Source organism: Rhinoderma darwinii, chromosome 2 (assembly GCF_050947455.1).
Source record: "Rhinoderma darwinii isolate aRhiDar2 chromosome 2, aRhiDar2.hap1, whole genome shotgun sequence".
NCBI classification, from domain to species: Eukaryota; Metazoa; Chordata; class Amphibia; order Anura; family Rhinodermatidae; genus Rhinoderma; species Rhinoderma darwinii.
In genome coordinates this window covers 239120850-239141468 of record NC_134688.1, presented here as the reverse complement: position 1 = coordinate 239141468, position 20619 = coordinate 239120850, and the positions used below count along the sequence as shown (strand labels likewise).

The following is a 20619-nucleotide window of genomic DNA, read 5'->3' as shown; positions in this document are numbered from 1 at the left end:
TGGGGGCTTTGAGTCAGGAGGTACGTCGGGCTTGTAGGTTAAAGAAGATTACGCTGCGTGAGCTTCAGTCGTTGCTGGGGAAGTTGAATTTCGCCTGCCGGATTATGCCAATGGGGAGGGTGTTTGGTAGACGGTTGGCGGCGGCAACGGCGGGTGTGCGTGCGCCACATCATTTTGTGCGGCTCAAGGAGGAGCATCGGGCTGATCTGCAGGTATGGGATGATTTCTTGGGCCAGTATAACGGTCGCTCGCTATGGATGGCTCCAGCACAGGATACGAGTGATTTAAATATTTTTACGGATGCGGCTGGGGCGGGCGGTTTTGGAGCTTACGGGGGGGTCCGTGGTGCACAGGTCAATGGCCGGCTAGCTGGGTGTCCAGTGGACTCACTCGGAATCTGGCCCTGCTCGAGCTGTTCCCCATCGTGGTTGCGGCGACCATCTGGGGGGACAGGCTCAGGGATAAGAAGGTTCGTTTTTACTGCGACAACATGGGGGTGGTGCTGGCCATTAATAACATCACGGCGTCCTCTCCTCCGGTAGTTCAGTTGTTGCGACATTTAGTGTTGGTGTGCTTGTCGTTGAACGTGTGGGTGGTGGTGGTGCATGTGCCGGGGGTACGGAATTGTATCGCTGATGCTCTTTCTCGCTCGCAGTGGGACCGGTTTCGGCAATTGGCACAGGGAGCGGAACGTCTCGGTTTGGCTTGTCCGGAACATCTTTGGGATCTGGTCTCGGTCCCGTAGAACGATTGGTGGAAAGGTCTTTGGCGCGCACGACGTGGAGTGCTTATTCTGCTTGTTGGAGGCAGTGGGAGGAGTGGGTAAGAGAGTTGGGTGACGTCAACACGGATAGAGACAGGTTGGTGGCACTTTTGTACTGGTTAGGGGACGCCTGGGAGGCGGGGTTTTCATTGGCAAAGGTTAACCGTTTCATGTCTGCGGTGGCGTTTGGTTTTAAGTTGCGAGGCTTTCGGGATGTATCTAAGGAATTTCTAGTGGGACAGGCTTTGAAGGGTTTGCGCCGAGGTAGGGTCGAGGCGGATCGTAGAAGGCCTGTGTCGTTTTCTCTGCTTAGCTCTTTGGGCGGATCATTAGCATCGGTCTGTCGTTCTTCGGCCGAGATGGAGTTGTTTCAGTTAGCCTTTTCTTTGGCGTTCTTTGGGGCATTTAGGATTGGCGAGTTGGTGTCGCCGAGTACTAAGCAGGCAGGGGGGTTGAGACTGGGGGAGGTGAGCCTATATGCAGATCGGCTTGAGGTATGGTTGCGTCGGTCAAAAACTGACCAATTAGGGAAGGGGAAGCTGATAGTTTTGTTCGCCCTCCCGGGTTCGGCTATATGCCCGGTAGCGTGCATGCGGGGTTTTAAGCCACAAGTGGGGTCTCCAGAGTTGCCATTGCTATGTCACGAGGACGGGTCATTTTTGTCCAGATTTCAATTTTGGGCTGTATTTAAAAAATGTTTGGCGGCGGTCGGTGTCGCGGCGGGCTCGTATTCATCTCATTCCTTCAGGATTGGCGCAGCAACAGAAGCAGGGCGCTGGGGGTTGGATGATGAAGGGGTGCGGCGTATCGGTCATTGGGAGTCCAACAGATTTAGGTCTTATGTCCGCCCTCATCTGTTATGAGTCTTGTTGTTAGCACTTAAAAAATGTTTGTGTGGTGGTATTTAACTTTCTTTTCCGTTTCAGATCCGCCTCTGTGTTTGGTGTGGTTGCTGGGCCACTCTTACGTGCATTGGGGGGCTTTGAGGGCGGACGTCCGCCCGGACGGTCGCCAGTTGCGCATTCCGCGACAGGATGCGGTTTTGCATTGGCTGGGATTTAGAGGTATGTCATGGAACAGGGTGTTATCAGAATTCCAGACATATGCCCGGCTTGATAGGGTACCAGAGGTCTTGGTATTGCACGTGGGTGGGAATGACTTGGGAGTGCGCACCTTTCGTGAGTTGGTGCGGGATATTAAACACGATATGTTGTGTCTGTGGGTTTCTTATCCCAGGTTGGTGATAGTGTGGTCGGACATTGTCCCAAGGAAACATTGGCAGCTGGCTAGGTCAGTGGAAAGAGTCAATAAGGCTCGCATTAAAGTTAATCGGGCGGTGTCCCGTTTTGTAGCCAAAAACGGGGGCATTTGCATGCGGCACAGGGATTTGGAGTCAGGAGTGGGGAACTACTGGAGGAGCGATGGGGTTCATTTGACCGAGGTTGGTATTGATCTGTGGAGCTTGGCAATAGCAGAGAGAATTGAAAGGGCGGTGGTGGTGTGGCGGAACTCACAGGCTTAAGGTGGTCAAGGCCTGTTTCGCTGTGGCGGGGGGAGTCCTTGAGATCAGTCAGTACAAAATGGTGGGGGGGTCGCATCGGGGGTATGCGTCCCCCAAAAAAGGTACATGGTTGAAGGCTTCATCGGGTGTTATCCCTTTGAAGTGGTCTTCTGGTGGTTGGAGCCATCTGCAGAGGTGAGCGGTGCCTCCGAGCTGGTTTACGGCTGGAGGTAATTGGTTGGTGGTGGTTGCAGATGGCTAACTCGGGTGTTTAAAAAGTAATATCAAAAATGGCTTCAAGGACTTCCCCTGCTCGGATTAATGTTAACGTTAAAATTGTTATTTATGATTCTGACCCATGTTGGGTCATGTGGATTATTAGAAGGAATTCTCTGGTTGGATTCCTAATTAGTTATCCGAATGTTTCGGATTTAAATGGTATTTTATAAACTGTAAAATTAATAAGCGGCTGCTGTGGCCATTTCACATCCAACCTCGGTGTCACGTGTTTTTCTGAATGGTGGGGGTGGAGGGATAGGAAGGGATAAGTGAAGGTTCGCTAACACACGACTCTACTTAGGCAGGTCAAGATATATCGCAATGTGCAGCCACATACACAAACACTAACATTACTGCAGTGTCCTGACCAGGGGTGTAACTAGGAAAGACTGGGCCCCATAGCAAACTCTTGACCGGGGACCCCCCCCCCAGGTGCCACAAGCAGCCCCCCCTTATCGCTTCTCGGCCTTTTGGATAAGATCAAGTGTAGTACCTGCTCAAGCTGAGGTTAGTAATCATCTCTGCCGGTGGAAGTTTGGACCATTGTAGAGGGATGACAGAACTCCAAGGTGAGGGCAAGGAACCACAACGGTCATCGTTCTGGTGTACACACTTGGTTTAAAGGTAACATTTGTAGGTGACCAGGCGACTGCCGGATCGAGGTCAGGAGGTCGGGTAGTTTGGAAGCCCGGGTTGCTATGTTCCCCAGGGCTGGTGACTCTGGGTTGCCCTGACTCACTGGGAGTGGGATCCCACTGAGTGAAGGCACATTTGCATGCACACCCTTTCACACTATATGAGCACACACCTTTATTCTCCCGGCCTTCTGGCTGGGAGATGAGGATTTTTTTTTATACCTGGCGGATGTCCAGGCTGTATCACAGCGCACATCCACTTATTTAATTTTGCTTTTTTCACTGTGTGTTTGTCACAAGGATTTTGGGATGCGGTGTCCTTTGGGGACCCTCCTGAGTTCTAGGGGGAAAATGTGTGGCCATTCCCTGCAACCCGGCCTCCCTTCTTTGGAGGGGAGGTGCAACCTTGATGCAGGCTCCTAGGTAGAAGCCTAGGAGTGTGTTTGGGTCTCCCTAAGCTTCGGCGAGGGGGGATCATTGATCCTCGACCCTCTAGGCCTATGGTTTGGAGGGTCGGGGAATGGTTATGCGGGGCCTCTCTCTTTTAAGAGAAGGGCTGCGATAGACCGCATCCTTGTGCACTTTTTGTGTGGCACCTCTGCACTTTTTATGCATTTGGGTGAGAGAAAGCACGGCTCGGGCTTTCAAAAGAAAAAAAAAAGCAGACCCCCTTATAATTAGTGCCCCCTGTAGACAGTGTCACACCCCATTTGTAGATAGCGCCATAAAGCCCCCACTGTATATAGCACTATACAGCTCCCACTGTATATATAGTGCCACACAGCCCCCCCCCACTTAGTAGAAAGTGCAGCACAGCCCCCCCTTAGTAGAAAGTGCCACACACAGACCCCTGTAGATAGAGCCACAGCCCTCCCACTTGTAAATAGTGCCATACAGTTCCCCTTTGTGTATAGTGCCACACAGGCCCCCCCCCCCCCCTTGTGTATAGTGCCACAAGGCAATGGGGCATCCGAGAAAGCTGTATCAGCAAGGGAGATGTCACTCAAACATGGAAAGGTGGGTTTGGGGGCAGGACTATGTGACTCTTCAGGATAGCGGCACTGCCCCATGACCCTCTAATGAGGAATTAGCATATAGTGTGCGTCGTTTTAAAAGTGGATTTTAAGAATTTTGCTGCATCTAAAAAAAACATACAAGGGAATGTTTGGAAATATTGTCAGGTCATGTATTACCACATGGTGGCGGTTCAAGGGGTTAAAACTACCTGATAGATTCCCATTAAATATACAATGAATTGAGAACAATTCCATCTGCCCTGCAATTTTGTTATTATAAATATATCCTATATAAACTACAGATCCAGAACCAAGTACCACAACCAAGATCAGTACATAAATACGGCACTAGAACCAAGCTCAGTACATAAATATAGCACTAGAACCAAGCTCTGACATATATACAGCACCAGAACAAAGCTCAGTACATATATACAGCACTAGAACCAAGCTCAGTACATAAATACAGCACTAGAACCAACCTCAGTACATAAATACAGCACCAAAACCAACCTCATTACATAAATACAGCACTAGAACCAAGCTCAGTACATATATACAGCACCAGAACCAACCTCAGTACATAAATACAGCACCAGAACCAACCTCAGTGCATAAATACATCCCCAGAACCAAGCTCGGTACATATATACACAGAACCAAAACCAATCTCATACGTATATACAGCATCAGAACCAAGATCAGTACATATATACAACACCAGGACAAATACAGTTCAATTTAGTGCAACCCCTGCCGTATAGGTTTGTACGGCGTAAAACTACAGCTCCCAGCATGGCCCGAACAATGGTGAGGACATGCTGGGAGATGCTGTTTCACAAAAAAATCATATCATAATCATCTCGCTTCAGATCATGCAGTGACTACATTACTGATTAGAGGCAGAATAAACATCTAGGGTATGTTCACACGAGGGCGTCCGTAACGGCTGAAATTACGGGGATGTTTCCGCCTGAAAACATCCCCGTAATTTCAGCCGTAACGGCATGTGCAGGCACTTGAACGCCGCGTCCATTACGGACGTAATTGGCGCTGCTATTCATTGGAGTTAATGAATAACGGCTCCAATTACGGCCAAAGAAGTGACAGGTCACTTCTTTGACGCGGGCGTCTATTTACGCGCCGTCATTTGACAGCGGCGCGTAAATTACGCCTCGTGTGAACAGACAAACGTCTGCCCATTGCTTTCAATGGGCAGATGTTTGTCAGCGCTATTGAGGCGCTATTTTCAGACGTAATTTGGGGGAAAAACGCCCGAATTACGTCCGTAATTAGTGCGTGTGAACATACCCTTACATTATGTGACTCACCGGTGACGTCTCAGATTCTAGTACCTTTCTTCTCCCTCCGGTCCAGACATCTATGATAGATTTCTCCCGGCCATGACCCATTTCTGCAGTTTTCCGCTCAGATGCCTTCAGCTTCTCACTTTTAAAACATTTCTGCACCTATAAACAAAGTTCAAATTCTCAACACCTCTTGCACCTCTAACTATATTAGCGCCATACACGGTGTCCCTGATTATAATAGTACCATACACTGTCACACACACACACACACACACCATGCCCCCTGTAGATAGTGCCCCCATAGCCACCATACTGCCCTACATATAGCTTCCCCTATAGGTAGTGCTCCATGTATAGCCCACCTCTGTAGACAGTGCCCTACATATAGCTACCCTGTTGCTAGTACCCCACAGGTAACCCACTCCTGTATATAGTGTCGCACATATAGCCCACCCCTATAGAAAGTGCCCTAAAAAATTGCTCCCCTATATAGTGCTTTACATATAGCCCACCCCTGTATAGTGTCTCACATATAGCTCCCCCTGTATATAGTGTCCCACATATACACCACCCTGTAGATAGTGCCCCACATATAGACCCCCCTGTAGATAGTGGCCCACATATAGACCCCCCTGTATATAGTGCCCCACATCCCCACATACAGACCACCCCTGTAGCTAGTGCCCCACATCCCCACATATAGACCCCCCGCCTGTATATAGTGGCCCACATATAGACGACCCCCCTGTAGATAGAGCCCCCACTATAGATAATGCCATTAACAGTTTTATGATAGAAAAAAAACAAAAAGACTTTACATACATGATCCCGTTCCTGTTCGCTGGCGATGCAGATCTCCTCTCTTCTGAGCAGGTCTGCAGGAGCTGAACGAGCGTCGTCCAATGACGCTGATTGGCGGGGCAGTATGACTTGCCCCGTCAATCAGGGCCTTTTAAGCATGGAAGCGCCACTAGCCAATCAGTATCATTGTAAGGCACTGAATGGTTGGGCAAGGAACATGCCCGGCCATTCAGCGCTAGTGCATGTATTTGGCTGTCGCTAGCACCGGGGCCCCCTCTGGTGCTAGCGACGCCTACAGGCATGAGAGGGCCTTTGTCGCCCGGCCCATACTTTTTGGAGTCTTGGTGGCGCGGGCCCCATGTAGCGGCGCTACTGCTGTAGCAGCCATAACGGCTGCTAGCGGCGCCACCGGGCATATGGGGAGGTGTGTCGGCTGGCGGCACAGGCCCCCTCAAGCCGCGGGCCCCGTAGCGGCCGCTACCGCGGTAGTTACGCCACTGGTCCGGACAATGAATATGCATTACCTCCAGCCAGGACGTGATGTCGATTCAGAATCCTGACACTTCGCTAACACAATCCCGACACTACAGCACAGCAAGTGTAATCTCATTTTAAATGACAGTTTACAGCGTAATCTCGCGAGATTACACTTGCTGTGCTGTAGTGTCGGGATTGTGTTAGTGAAGTGTCAGGATTCTGAATAGACATAACGTCCTGGCTGGAGGTAATGTATATTCAATGTCAAGACACTGCAGTAATGTTAGTGTTTGTGTTTGTGGCTGCACATAGCGATATAGCTATATCGCTATGTGCTGTGTAAATGAATGGAGAGAAGTGTATGACGCTGATTGGTCACTGATTGGTCAGCGTCATACACTCCTCTGTACAACGCCCATTTGGCCAAAAAGTAAAACACGCCCAGTCGTCCATTAAGAAACTCATTAGCATAAAGCTAAAATAGGTCATAACTGTCAAAAATTATCGTTTTTCTAAATAAAAAACACTGCTGTAATCTACATTACAGCGCCGATCACATTATGTACAAGATAGGGCACTTATAATGTGGTGACAGAGCCTCTTTAAACAGCAGCGTTGCCTGTCTACTACCTCTTCCTACTCCGCGAAGCGTGCGAAAAGGAGGAGGAGGATGCATAGCTGACTTTCATAGCAGCCAAATTATTGCACAAGGATTAGATCCTTGCCAAACGCCGATGCTTGCTATTGGTGGGCACATGGATCAAACTTTAATAAAGTTGCAGGTATTGGACAGGCCACTGACAGTTTGAAAAGCGCTGGATTAAAGAGCAGTGTCGCGGCACCCCGGTTGGGAAACACTGCAATATACACTTGGATCCATATGATAAAAACTAAAAGTGGCGCATATGCTTTTTTACCTTATCCCTTAAAAAATGTAAACATATGCTTGAAAATTGGATACCTGTATTTGCTGTATACATCGGGCCTGAACAAAACCTGGTCAACATGACAACTAGAAAACGGGCCTTGGCGACAGGTTCTTGCTTCCTGACCTCTATTCGATGCCTGGATGTTTCTACCCAGTACCGAATGCATGGAGCTTGATGCTATTACTGACAGTATCCAGCTCCATTTTTCCCTGCAGAAGCGATCACAGACCCTTCCTGCGGTGCAGAATAAACACATGACTGGCATATAATAAGGGCATGTTCACACAGTTCGGATATGCTGCATAAAAGCACACAGCCACTGGCGTAGCTATAGGGGTCGCAGCGGTCGCAATTGCGACCGGGCCCCGAAGCCAGGGGGGCCCACGACCCCCCACACCACATCAATAAAAAGTTACTATAGTAACTCGGGCCGCGGGCCCCTATTACTATAGTAACATACTTTACTTACCTTCCTGGTTCCGGATCACAGCGGAGGTCCTGACGTCCTGACGTCACAGCGCTATGCGCCGCACACAGCATCGAGACGACAGAACTCCCGCCGCGGCTGAAGAGGAAGGTAAGATTAGCCCTGACTGGCGGGGCCCGACTCCCAGGACCCGCCAATCAGCTGTTTTGAAGGGGCCGCAGCACTCGTACGAGAGCTGCTCCCCTTCATTCCTGTCACTTCATTCTGGTCACACTGTGAATCCGTGTCGGCGATTCACAGTGTGGGCGAGTAGTGAAATGAAGGGAAGCAGCTCTTGTACGAGTGCTGCGGCCCCTTCAAAACAGCTGACTTGCGGGTCCCGAGAGACACATCAGCTATTGATGGCCTATCCTGAGGATAGGCCATCAATGTTTAGGGACTGCACAACCCCTAAGCCTACGATGTAGCAGGCTTAGGGGGCCCATGAGACAGGATCACAGATTGTGTGATCCTGTCTGCTGGGCCCTGTATCTAAGCCAATCACATGGTAGGCTTAGATACATGGCCCATGCGTGATACTGTCTGCTGGGCCCTGTATCTAAGCCAATCACATGGTAGGCTTAGATACATGGCCCATGTGTGATCCTGTCTGATGGGCCCTGTATATAAGCCTACCACACTGTAGGTTTAGATACAGGGCCCCAGCACACAGTAATCTTATACTGTATAAGATTACTGTCTGCTGGACCCTGTATCTAAGCCTACGTTGTGGTAGGCTTAGATACAGGGTCCCACAGACAGTATCATACATGGGCCATGTATCTAAGCCTAACACATGTGTTACTAATCGTTTTTCTTGTGTGTTTTCTTACAGGTTCGGTCGTTGGACTACGGCGGATTCCAGGACTACATCGATGACAGCTTTTTTTTTATTATCAATAAAATGGTTAATGAGGGCTGTGTTTTTTATTTTTATTTCAATAAAATATTTTTTCTATGTCTTTGTGTTTTTTTTTAAACTATATTACTACCGCCTTAGTAATGGCCGCCGGCTGATTGACAGCATCCATTGCTAAGGCGGGGCTTAGTGTTAGCCGATGCAGAGGCTAACACTAACCCCCTTTATTACCCCGGTACCCATCGCCACCAGGGGTGCTGGGAAGAGCCGGGTACGATCCAGTACCTGACCATCTGTAGTGATGGTCGGCCACTGGGGTGGCCGCAGGCTGGTATTATCAGGAGGGGAAAGGCCAAAAACAGTGGCCCTTCCTACCCTGGTGATGCTAGGCTGCTGCTGCTTTATTGTATCTGGCTGGTTATGAAAAATGGGGGGGGACCCCACGTCATTTAAAAAAAAAGAACGATGTCGGGTCCCCCCCAATTTTCATAATCAGCCAGATACAACACAGCAGCAGCAGCCTAGCATTACCAGGGTGGGAAGGGCCACTCTTTTTGGCCTTCCCCAGCCTAATACTACCAGCCTGCGGCCACCCCGGTGCCTGCCCGTCACTACAGATGGTCGGGTACTGGTTCGTACCCGGCTCTTCCCAGTACTCCTGGTGGCGGTGGGTACCGGGGTAATAATGGGGGTTAGTGTAGCCTCTGCACCGGCTAACATTAAGCCTCGCCTTAGTAATGGAGGTTGTCAATCAGCCGGCGGCCATTACTAAGGCGGTGATAATAAAGTTTAAAAAGATACAAGCACATAGAAAAAATATTTTATTGAAATAAAAAAACACAACCCTCATTAACCATTTTATTGAGAATAAAAAAAACGCCGTCATTGAAGTCCTCGTATCCGAAGTCCAACAACCGAACCTGTAAAAAAACACAAACACACAAAAATAATCAGTAACACATAAAGAAACAAAATTATTATTCTTACCTTTCCTGGGTCCAGCGTTGGAGCCGCAATGTCAGCGAGCTGGGCCCTGTATCTAATCCAATCATGTGTGATACTGTCTGCTGAGCTGTGTATCTAATCCAATCATGTGTGATACTGTCTGCTGGGCCCTGTATCTAATCCTATCATGTGTGATACTGTCTGCTGAGCTGTGTATCTAATCCAATCATGTGTGATACAGTCTGCTGAGCTGTGTATCTAATCGTATCCTGTGTGATACTGTCTGCTGGGCCCTATATCTAATCCGATCATGTGTGATACTGTCTGCTGAGCCACTGTATTTAATCCTATCATGTGTGATACTGCCTTCTGAGCCACTGTATCTAATCCTATCATGTATGGTACTGTCTGCTGAGCCACTGTATCTAATCCTATCATGTGTGGTACTGTCTGCTGGGCCCTATATCTAATCCGATCATGTGTGATACTGTCTGCTGGGCCACTGTATCTAATCCTATCATGTGTGATACTGCCTTCTGAGCCACTGTATCTAATCCTATCATGTGTGATACTGTCTGCTGAGCCACTGTATCTAATCCTATCCATAGTTTATAGGGTTGTAGTGCTATAGATATGCTATGCTGTCTCATATACACACTTTTTTTGGGCGGACACATATATATTGGGGCTATTTCCCTGACATTTTAAGCCCTGACGGTATGTTCACAAAGCAGCGTCTGTTACGGCTGAAATTACGGTGCTGTTTTCAGGAGAAAACAGCACCGTAATTTCAGCCGTAATGGCATGTGCAGGCGTCTTTCGCTGCGTCCATTACGGACGTAATTGGAGCTGTTTTTCTATGGAGTCCATGGAAAACGGCTCCATTTACGTCTGAAGAAGTGACAGGCACTTCTTTGACGCGGCGCGTAAAAAAAAATGACCGTCGGCACAGAACATCGTAAGACCCATTCAAATGAATGGGCAGATGTTTGCCAACGCTTTTGAGCCGCATTTTCGGACGTAATTCAATACTAAAACGCCCGAATTACGTCCGTAAATAGGGTGTGTGAACCCAGCCTTAGTGATGCCCCCGGCTGCTAGTGCTGCATTGTTGGGTCACTTAGGAGACCCAGCGATGCAGCTGAAAGCTGCGGACCGTCGGCCATGAGAAGTTTGCGTGGGGGGGGGCCCAGTAAGAATTTTTGCATCGGGGCCCATGAGCCTTTAGCTACGCCCATGCACACAGCGTATCCGCCTTGTGTGCCGCAGGAAATTCCGGCCCAAAAAAACGCACCAAATTGTGGTGCAGTTTTTCGGTCAGAATATGCTCTGCGGAAAACTGCACACAAAAAATGGATACTTACCATGGCGATGTGTCCCTCTGACGTCATGACGTCCTGCAGCCCTGGGATGACGTTTCATCCCATATGACCGCTGCAGCCTCTGATTGGCTGCAGTGTTCACATGGGATAAAACGTCATCCCAGGAGGCCAGCCTGGATGAAGAAACACAGAATTCTAGGTAAGTATAAGATATTTTTTTTTATGAGTTGCGTTTTTTGCGGCGGAATCGCTGCTTTTCTGCCATAACAAATGCATCATATGCTATTTGTTACAGGTTTTACCTTCCCATTGAATTCAATGGGGAAAACTCGCAACAAATAAGCAGTGTTTACTCAAATACAATTGACATACTGTGCATTAAAAATCTGCACCGCAGGTCAATTTTTGTTAGAATCTTATCCACTTTGCTGGTACTGTAGTATGTTCAGCTAATAAACCTGGTCGGTGTAGGACACCTCAATCAAAACCTATACAGAAAGAACACGAGCATTTGCAAAAATATAAAACAAATCTTTATTTCATCATACATAAGACTGCAAGGACCCATTATCCACTTTACCTGCCCAGGACCTTAACCATCCTTCTTTGAATTAACACACCAACACCTTCTTTATGCAAATGTGGAAGTGGCCACAGCTTTATTATTATTTACAACCATCGGCATGAAGACATATATATATTTATTTATTTCCTCTCCTCCTGAAATGCCGATGCTCCCTGTCTCCATCAGGCATGTAGGGTGCTACCTCCGTCTTCATCTGCCGTACTTTCCGCCAAGAAGGGGGAACTGAGAAACCTACTCAGTCCCCCGACCACCCCCACCAAGCAACGCCAGCCCTCTCTCGGCACCATCCAAGAGATCCAATAAAAAGATATCGAGCCCGATATCATTCAGATGCACTCCATCCGGTGCCAGCAGATCTGCATTATCCCCCTCCAGGGATTGGTGTCGCAACCCGATCCCCCCTATAGAGCGAATGAACCGCGACACCCGCACATTAATTAACCTGCACACTCTTTCCAAAGCTGCCATATTCCTCGCTCCTCGCCACACCGTGCGCGCCACTATTTCGGACCAAACTATCACGCAACGGGCGAACAGATCCCGAAAACGCGCCAAATCAGTTCGTATAATTGACAATAACTCAGCCATTTTCACTTGGCCGATATCATTTCCACCCGCATGGATGATTAGGACAACAGGTCCGTACGTGTGCCTTGTAACTGCCACTACTTCTGGCAGTAACTGCACCCACCGTAATCCCCGGACACCTCTCCAATGGACGTCTGCCTGTGCGAGGCCCAAATTCGGACCTAATGGCCTTCGACCCGCTCGAACCGCTGCCCAATGCACATACGAATGCCCCAAGATCCACACTTGGGGGCGCCGCAACCCTAACAAAGAAATTAAGCTACATTCCGGTCAAATGAAAATTACAGGCAGGGTTAACATAACACTCCATATAACAGGAAGGAAAACAGGGGGGGGGGGGAAGGGGAGGGGGGGGAAGGGGAGGGGGCGACCTTTCTTATGAAAACTTCCAGCTTACACCATCTTTAAAACCAGATCAGGTCGCACATATGACTTATAGCTATTAGAGCGCCATCTACCCAGACTCATGATAGCCGCTGAATCCAAACCCAAGGCATCCGCCTCAGTTGCCGCACCTATCCTAAATGAATGTGTACCAAACTCGCCCGGCGGCAAACCTAGATACTTCAAGCCGGCCTTAAAAATCGCCTCAAATTGAAAACGAGACATCGCGGATCCATCCTGATGGATCAAGAATTGCGTCCCGGGCACTCGGACCAACACGAATTCCTGGACCCATTTTACCGGGCAATACTGCCCCCCAATCCTCCCAATCGACAGCCAAGCCCCCTTTCCTACCACATCAGTCTTTGACCTCCGCACACAGACCCTGAGAGAATCTCCCAACGTTACTACATCCGATCCGAGAAGACCACCGCTCGCACTTACTCTGTGCGGAACCAGCTCACTAACCCGCAAAGCGGCAAAGAAAGCCAACGAAAACGCCGCGCCGAACAAGGACACTTCATATTCATCCCGACACACAAAACATAAAACGGCTAGCAGCCGACCCAAAAGTGAAAAAGATACTGGCCGCCTCGTGTCCCTGGAACACGCCTCTTTTTTCCACCCTTTTAAAGACTGCCGAACTACAAATTCTTTTGTAACATCTCTGCATCCCCACAATTTTAACATAAAGGCCACTCCTGCTAAAAACTTGCTCGCCGTGGCCGCACTACCCCCTTCCTGACGTATTTGTACCAAACTTGCTAACGTGACGTCCAGGTGACACCCCTCCTGTGATGGGAAGTCATTCCCCGCAATCTCCAACCACCGATCCCACGCTCTGCAATGACTCTTCCAAGTCGCCGGTACCACCGAACCCCTCAACAGTCTCATAAGTTGTCCTCGACCAGGGCCCATAAGTGAAGGGGGGGGGACACCCCTTCTGCCAAAGCTGCCGGGTGCAATTCCCGAAACCGGGACATCTGTGAACGAGACAAAGCATCAGCCATCACATTACTGACACCCGGAACATGTTTTGCACGAAACCACACATTCAAACGCAAACACTTCAAAACCAACCGTCTTAATAAAGCTAATACCGGCAACGAACTAGACGACAACCCGTTCACCGCATGCACCACCGCCATGTTGTCTGTCCAAAATACAATCCTCTTATTCACCATCACGCTACCCCATAACTCTATTGCAACTATAATAGGAAACAATTCCAATAGCGTTAAATTACGTAAGACTCCCAAATCACTCCAATGCAAGGGCCAAGGGGATCTACACCAACTTCGGCCCAAAATTGCTCCAAAACCATCACTTCCGGCTGCATCCGTAAATAATTCCAAATCTACATTAGACAACTCAGCGTCCTGACACACCGACCTCCCGTTAAACGAACTCAAAAAAGAATGCCATACAAACAAATCCTTCCTCATACAAGAGGTTACCCTGATAAAATGATTTGGCTTCGAGATACCTCTAGTGGCTAAAGACAAACGCCTAGAAAAAACACGACCCATTGGAATTATACGACAAGCAAACACCAGCAATCCCATTAACGACTGTAACTGTTTTAACGTCACTTTTTTCGACCCCATGACCTGGTCAACCTGCGTCACTAGCCTTGCCAATTTATCATCTGGCAACCGAAAAATCATCCGCTCGCTATCTATTTCGATACCCAAAAATGACAAAACCGTTACAGGACCTTCCGTCTTATCCTCGGAAATAGGTACCCCGAAACGCGACATCACCTGTCGAAACACTCTCAGCAACGTGCTGCACAACCCAGAGCCCCCCGGGCCCACAAAAAGAAAATCATCCAGATAATGAATGACCGAGTCACAACCAGACTCCAAACGAACTACCCACTCTAAAAATGACGCAAACATCTCAAAGTAACTGCATGATATTGAACAACCCATAGGAAGGCACATATCCACGTAAAACCCTTTGTCTAAACAACAACCCAGCAGGTGAAAACACTCCGGATGAACCGGCAGCAGACGAAAGGCCGCTTCAATATCAGATTTGGCTAACAACGCCCCTTGTCCAGCCGCCTGTACCAACCTTACTGCAACATCAAAAGACGTATACGAAACCGCCGCCTCCGCCCTAGAAATACCGTCATTAACAGAACCACCGCGAGGAAAAGAAAGGTGATGAATCAGCCTAAACTTTCCTCGTTCCTTCTTTGGAACTAAACCAAGGGGGGAAACTCGCAGATTCGTATACGGCGGCTCGCTGAATGGACCTGCCATTCTTCCTAATTCCACTTCTTTTGCTAATTTTAGCCGCGCAATGCCCACATTCTCATTGATCGACTTCAAATTGTCAGCCAATGACAATGTCGCAGAATATTCAAAAGGAATCTCAAAACCAAACGAAAACCCGTTAGTGAGCACCTCTGCTTCCCGCCTCCTGTGGTACCGCTCTAACCATGGGCCCATCTCGAGCACGTTCACCGGCGTTCTCCGCTGCGCCGGAAGGAGGTGCCTTGACCGGCTGCTTACCTCTCCGGAAACACCGGAGCGCCGAATGAGCGCCCCCACAGATGGAGCATTCATGTCGAAATTTGCACGTGGCAAAGAAACGACAGTGGCCCTCATTGTAGAGCCAACAGGCACCTGTGGGCCTAGCGGCCGCAACTCCAGGGGCGGGGCCCGGTGCTGCGGCCGCACTGGGAAAGGGGCGTTGTTGCCTACTCCCTTGCGCTAAAATAAGCTGCAACCACACGTCCGTTGCCTTCGTCGCCCAACTAATATCAGGCGACAAAGCCAAACGTCGCCGAAATTCTTCATCATATCGCCACCAGGCCGCACCACCGTGCAGCCTGTGGGCGCTGAAAATTGTGTCAAAATAGACAAACAACTCGGCCCCTTTCCCAGGATAGCGTTGGCAAATAACATGAGCCAGTGTAGCGTAACACTGTACCCAGTTGCCAAATGTTTTCGCTACTTTTGCTTTCCTATCCGAACCTCTCTCAAAGCCCCGCTCCTTGTCGACAGTCACCTGCTCCACCGAGACCAAGGACCAAATATCCACAAATTCATTCCTCCAAATCTTGTCCTTGACCTCAGCTGACAAATGAGTCCCGAGAGGAGCGACTCCACAAAACAATGAATCTCTAAACGTCAAACTAGCTAAAGCATTCTCTTTCTCAGACGGGGGCATAGCTCCCTCTGGTGGCACAGAGGGACACGACGTTCCCTCATTCACTTTCAACCCAGCCACCACGGCTTTTAAAACAGAAATCAAATCCGCACCCGCTGCATTAGGTTTATTAAGCCATGCGTCACCGCAGGCCGACTCACCGCTCCCAGAGGTCCCACCGACTCCAGAGGGTCCTTCAGCCACTTGCCGCGGCACTGGAACCACGGCCTGCACCTCCTCCACCGGCCCGGCGGGAGGTACAACCTGGGACAGCTGCTCCTGATCCACCGACAAGCGCTGCACCTCCCGGCGTCGACTGCGTCTCTGCGGCCGTGAGGATCTCCTCGACGACCTCCTCCATGATCCGGATGATGCGGACGTCGTCGCAGACGAGGAGGAGAAACCATCGCTGGAAGACGAGGAATACCGTCGACCACGCCTCTTCCCGTCACCTGACCTGCGACGTCCATGATGGCCGTGCCGGCGATGTCCACCAGCCCGGCGTTTCCTCCCTCGCCTGGAACGCTCCCTTCTTGGACCTGCAGGAGAGAAAGATGACAAGGCAGGAGAAGGGCAAATAGCATCCAAAACACCCTCACTCCTATCTTTCCTAGCACACTCCCCCCCTGCCCCTGATCCGTGCTGACAGGGGCCCGGGGGGGACCGGGGTGGAGAAGCGACAGGCACCGCAGAAGCCCCCGCCCCCTGGCTGGGCTGCTTGCTCACCGTCCGCTTCCCCGCACCCGCCGCCACCTTCTTTTTTCGTGCGCCGCCATCTTGTGTCCTGGCTGCACTGCGCCTGCCAGGACGTCCCGCCCCTGTTCCCCCCGCCGCCAATTCTGGCTGCGTAGAGAACAGCACGGGGAAAGATGGCGCCGACCCCGGCTGCACACAGGCCCCAGAAGCAAGTCCCAGCTCCTGTGAACATGCCGCATGGTAAGCGACCATGTCGGACCAGTCGCCTGAGTCCGCCATATTCACCCCACTGTCACGATAGTCGGCCGCTGCCTCCGCGCCCGCATCAGCAGCTCGAGGCGGGTTGTACCGTGCCCGTGCCGGTTTAACAGCCGCCCTCTTACCGCCATGGGGAAGGACGCCAGCGCGACGAGTGGACGGGGGGGAGGGGGGCACTATGTCGACCGACGAAGCACCCGTCGACATAGGCCTAGGGGACCTGCTGGGACCACCGCATGACTGTGCAGCAGTCACAGCACCCCTCATAGCAACAGGGCTAGGGCTTAGTCTAACCGGAGGGCGTGTAACGCGCTGCGGCCTACCTCGGGTAGCCGCTCCCGACTGTTCCATGCCCCGCTCAGCTCCTCGCCTCTCTCCTTCCTCCAACAGGGATTCCAGCCAGGCAGGCCCCTCTGCCGCTACCCGCTGTGCCACCTTCCGCAACAGTTCTTCTGCCATCTTCTTAACGACCACGCTCTGAATCTCCACAGCAGCAGCAAAGGTGTTTCTTCCACTGCAGCTTGAAGGTAAGAGGGCTTCCTGCTCCAAACCTCTGCCTTATATCTTCTTAACCACGCCCCTCTTACCCCTTGTTGACCAATCCTGATCCTGGGCACTATTTTAAACCGTTCCATCCTTTCTTAACCCCTTGCAGTCCCTGACACTCTCCCTAGGCGCTTCAGTGTCTACAAAACATATATAAATGGATAACATACGCACAAAACCTTCACAAAACAAAAGGAGATAGAAACGACATGGTGGATGACCTGGATATACAGAAAAAATTGAAAATCCGCAGTATTTATGCTACGTGTGAACCTACCATAATGGTACAAACAAACTGTGTGTTCTGGGCAGATACGCTGCGTCAATCTCCGAGTGCCGTCTGAAAAATCATAACGCATTGTGATGCGTTTTTCCGTCAGAATTTCCGCTGCATAAGCAGCGTCGGAAAAAAAACAAACGGTCGTACTTACCCCCTCCCTCTTCTCTGCGCGCATTCTGACCTCCAGGGATGACGTTGTAGGCCATGTGACCGCTGCAGCCTGTGATTGGTTGCAGAAGTCACATGGAATGAAACGTCATCCCCGGAGGCCGGACTGGAGAAGAAGCAGGAAACTCTGGGTAAGTATAATTTTTTTTTTTTTATTACCTGCGATTTTTGCAGCAGAATCGTTGTGATTCCTGCCGCAAATGTCGCAACACACACCACTTTGTTGCGGGTGTAAGCACCCTATTGAATTCAATTGGGAAAACCCACAACAGAAGAGCTGCGATTCCGCAGCATTAATTGACATGCTGAGGTTGAGGAAACCGCACCGCAGGTCAAATTATGTGCGGTTTTTTTCGGCTGCTTTTTTCCGCTGTGTGGAGCGGAGATTGGTTGAAATCTCACCCACACTGCTGCTACTGCTATACGCTGCGTTTTTTCCGCAATTAATCCGTTGCGAAAAATCTGCAGAGTTTACGCTGTGAGTGTTCGTACCCTAAGAGCGCTGTGTGCTCCTCCTGCACCAATCTCTGTTATTAGCGACCAATGCAGGAAAATACAGCAGCTGGCAATACTATCAAAAGGGAGGTCACTGTTAGGGTATGTGCACACACACTAATTACGTCCGTAATTGACGGACGTATTTCGGCCGCAAGTAGTGGACCGAACACAGTGCAGGGAGCCGGGCTCCTAGCATCATACTTATGTACGATGCTAAGAGTCCCTGCCTCTCCGTGGAACTACTGTCCCGTACTGAAAACATGATTACAGTACGGGACAGTTGTCCTGCAGCGAGGCAGGGACTCCTAGCATCGTACATAACTATGATGCTAGGAGCCCGGCTCCCTGCACTGTGTTCGGTCCGGGACTTGCGGCCGAAATACGTCCGTCAATTACGGACGTAATTAGTGTGTGTGCACATACCCTTAAACCTAAAGGGTTATTCCCACCACACACTGATGGCATATCGCTAGGATATGCCCTCACTTTGGGATCGGTGGGGGTCTGATTGCCAGGACCCTAGCAACCCTGATAATGTAGGGGCCACAGCACTGGTTTAGCTCTGCGTCCCCTACTCAGCTTTTCCTTGCACAGCGGCACTCCCCGCCACTGCCTGTGCAGGGAAGTGCGGCCAGCCCCATTCACTTGAATTGAGCTAGGTTGCAGTTCCTTGCACAGGAGGTGGCCGGGAGCACGGCTTTGCAGGGAAAAACAGTGAAGGGAACGTACCCCTTTAATCTCAGGATAAGTGAGGACCTTCACCGATTTCAAAGTGATGGCATATCCTAGCATTGCAACATGCTAACACTTTGTGTGCTAGGAATAACACTTAAGGGAAGTGCACATGGGGTGGATTAGCTGCAGATTTTATGCAGCGGATTTAATTGCGGAAGATCTGCACCATATTAAAGAGGCAGCAAAATGGGTGAGATGTGAACAAATCCCATCCACACTGTGGAAAACATTCACTGAGAAAACGTGCATAAAATGAACTGCAGTGCAGATTTTTAATCATTTTTAATGCTGCGGATTCATTGCACTTTTGCAACAAATAGTAAATGTTGCGATATTTGCAATGGAATAGCTGCGAATCTGCTGCAAAGATTGCAAATCTGAAAAAAACTTTTTCTTGTTTAAATTTAATAAAGTTCATACTTACTTCCCTGGCATTGCTATAGTGACAGCGCCTTGTTCCCAAGGCTTCTTCCATGCTGCTGGCCTCCTGGGATGACGTTTCATACGATGTGACTGCTGCAGCCAATCACAGGCTGTAGCCATACCTCACAACTTTCAAGTATCGCAAAGAGTGGCAATTTTTTTCCCTTTTAAGTCACGCCTCTAATCCCGCCCAATCCCCGCCCATACACACCCACTTCAGCCCACACAATATCATGCTCCCATAGTGCCTCCCACACAGTATAATGCCAAATAGCTGCCACTATACAGTATAATGCCCCCATAGCTGCCCCCATACAGTATAATGCCCCCATAGATGCACCCATACAGTATAATAGCCCACAGATGCCCCCATACAGTATAATGCCCACACAGATGCCCCCATACGGTATAATGCCCCATATCCTTATTCTTATAATGTGTCTCTACTGCTGTTATCGTGGGACTGATTACTAGCCAAGCCATGATATATCAGTAGCAGCTAGCCTGCTTGTTGATGGTTTCCAGGAATAAAATGAAACTTTAGAATAGGTGAAAGCAGCAAATATATATGAAAGAGGTGCTATATATTACAGTTGGTGACTGTATAGCTAATGTGTTAGAGAGCACTTGCATTCATCATTATCCTTTGGGAAATGGAGTTGGAAGAAGCTTACGGCTGTTCTTGTTAATGGCTTCTCGCACTGATCTGACTTGATCCTATATCTCTATTTGTCTGTCATTAAATTAAGTTATTACCTCCCACTGTCAGGCTGTCCACATCCATGGTTACATTGACATTATCCTCGCTCATACTGTAATTTTTCAGGATCTTCAAAACGTTGTCAGTTTTAATCTCACGCATTGTAGCATTGTCATTACAAAACAGCACCTGGAAATGTGCAGTGGTTGGATTAGGGCTGAAACAACAAACAGAATATGCCACCGGTCAGCCACGTACCCACAGGTATAAACCACTGACTATTCATACATGC

General features: G+C 49.6%; 1 protein-coding gene across 1 annotated transcript in view; it reads right to left on the bottom strand.

The window, feature by feature from the left end:
* LOC142741020 (transmembrane protease serine 11D-like) overlaps nt 1-20619 on the bottom strand; it is a 159965-nt gene that overhangs the window by 18851 nt on the left and 120495 nt on the right. The window contains exon 7 of the mRNA XM_075850427.1: nt 20384-20544. Coding sequence (XP_075706542.1) covers nt 20384-20544 — 161 coding nt within the window. The remainder of the gene's footprint in view (nt 1-20383; nt 20545-20619) is intronic.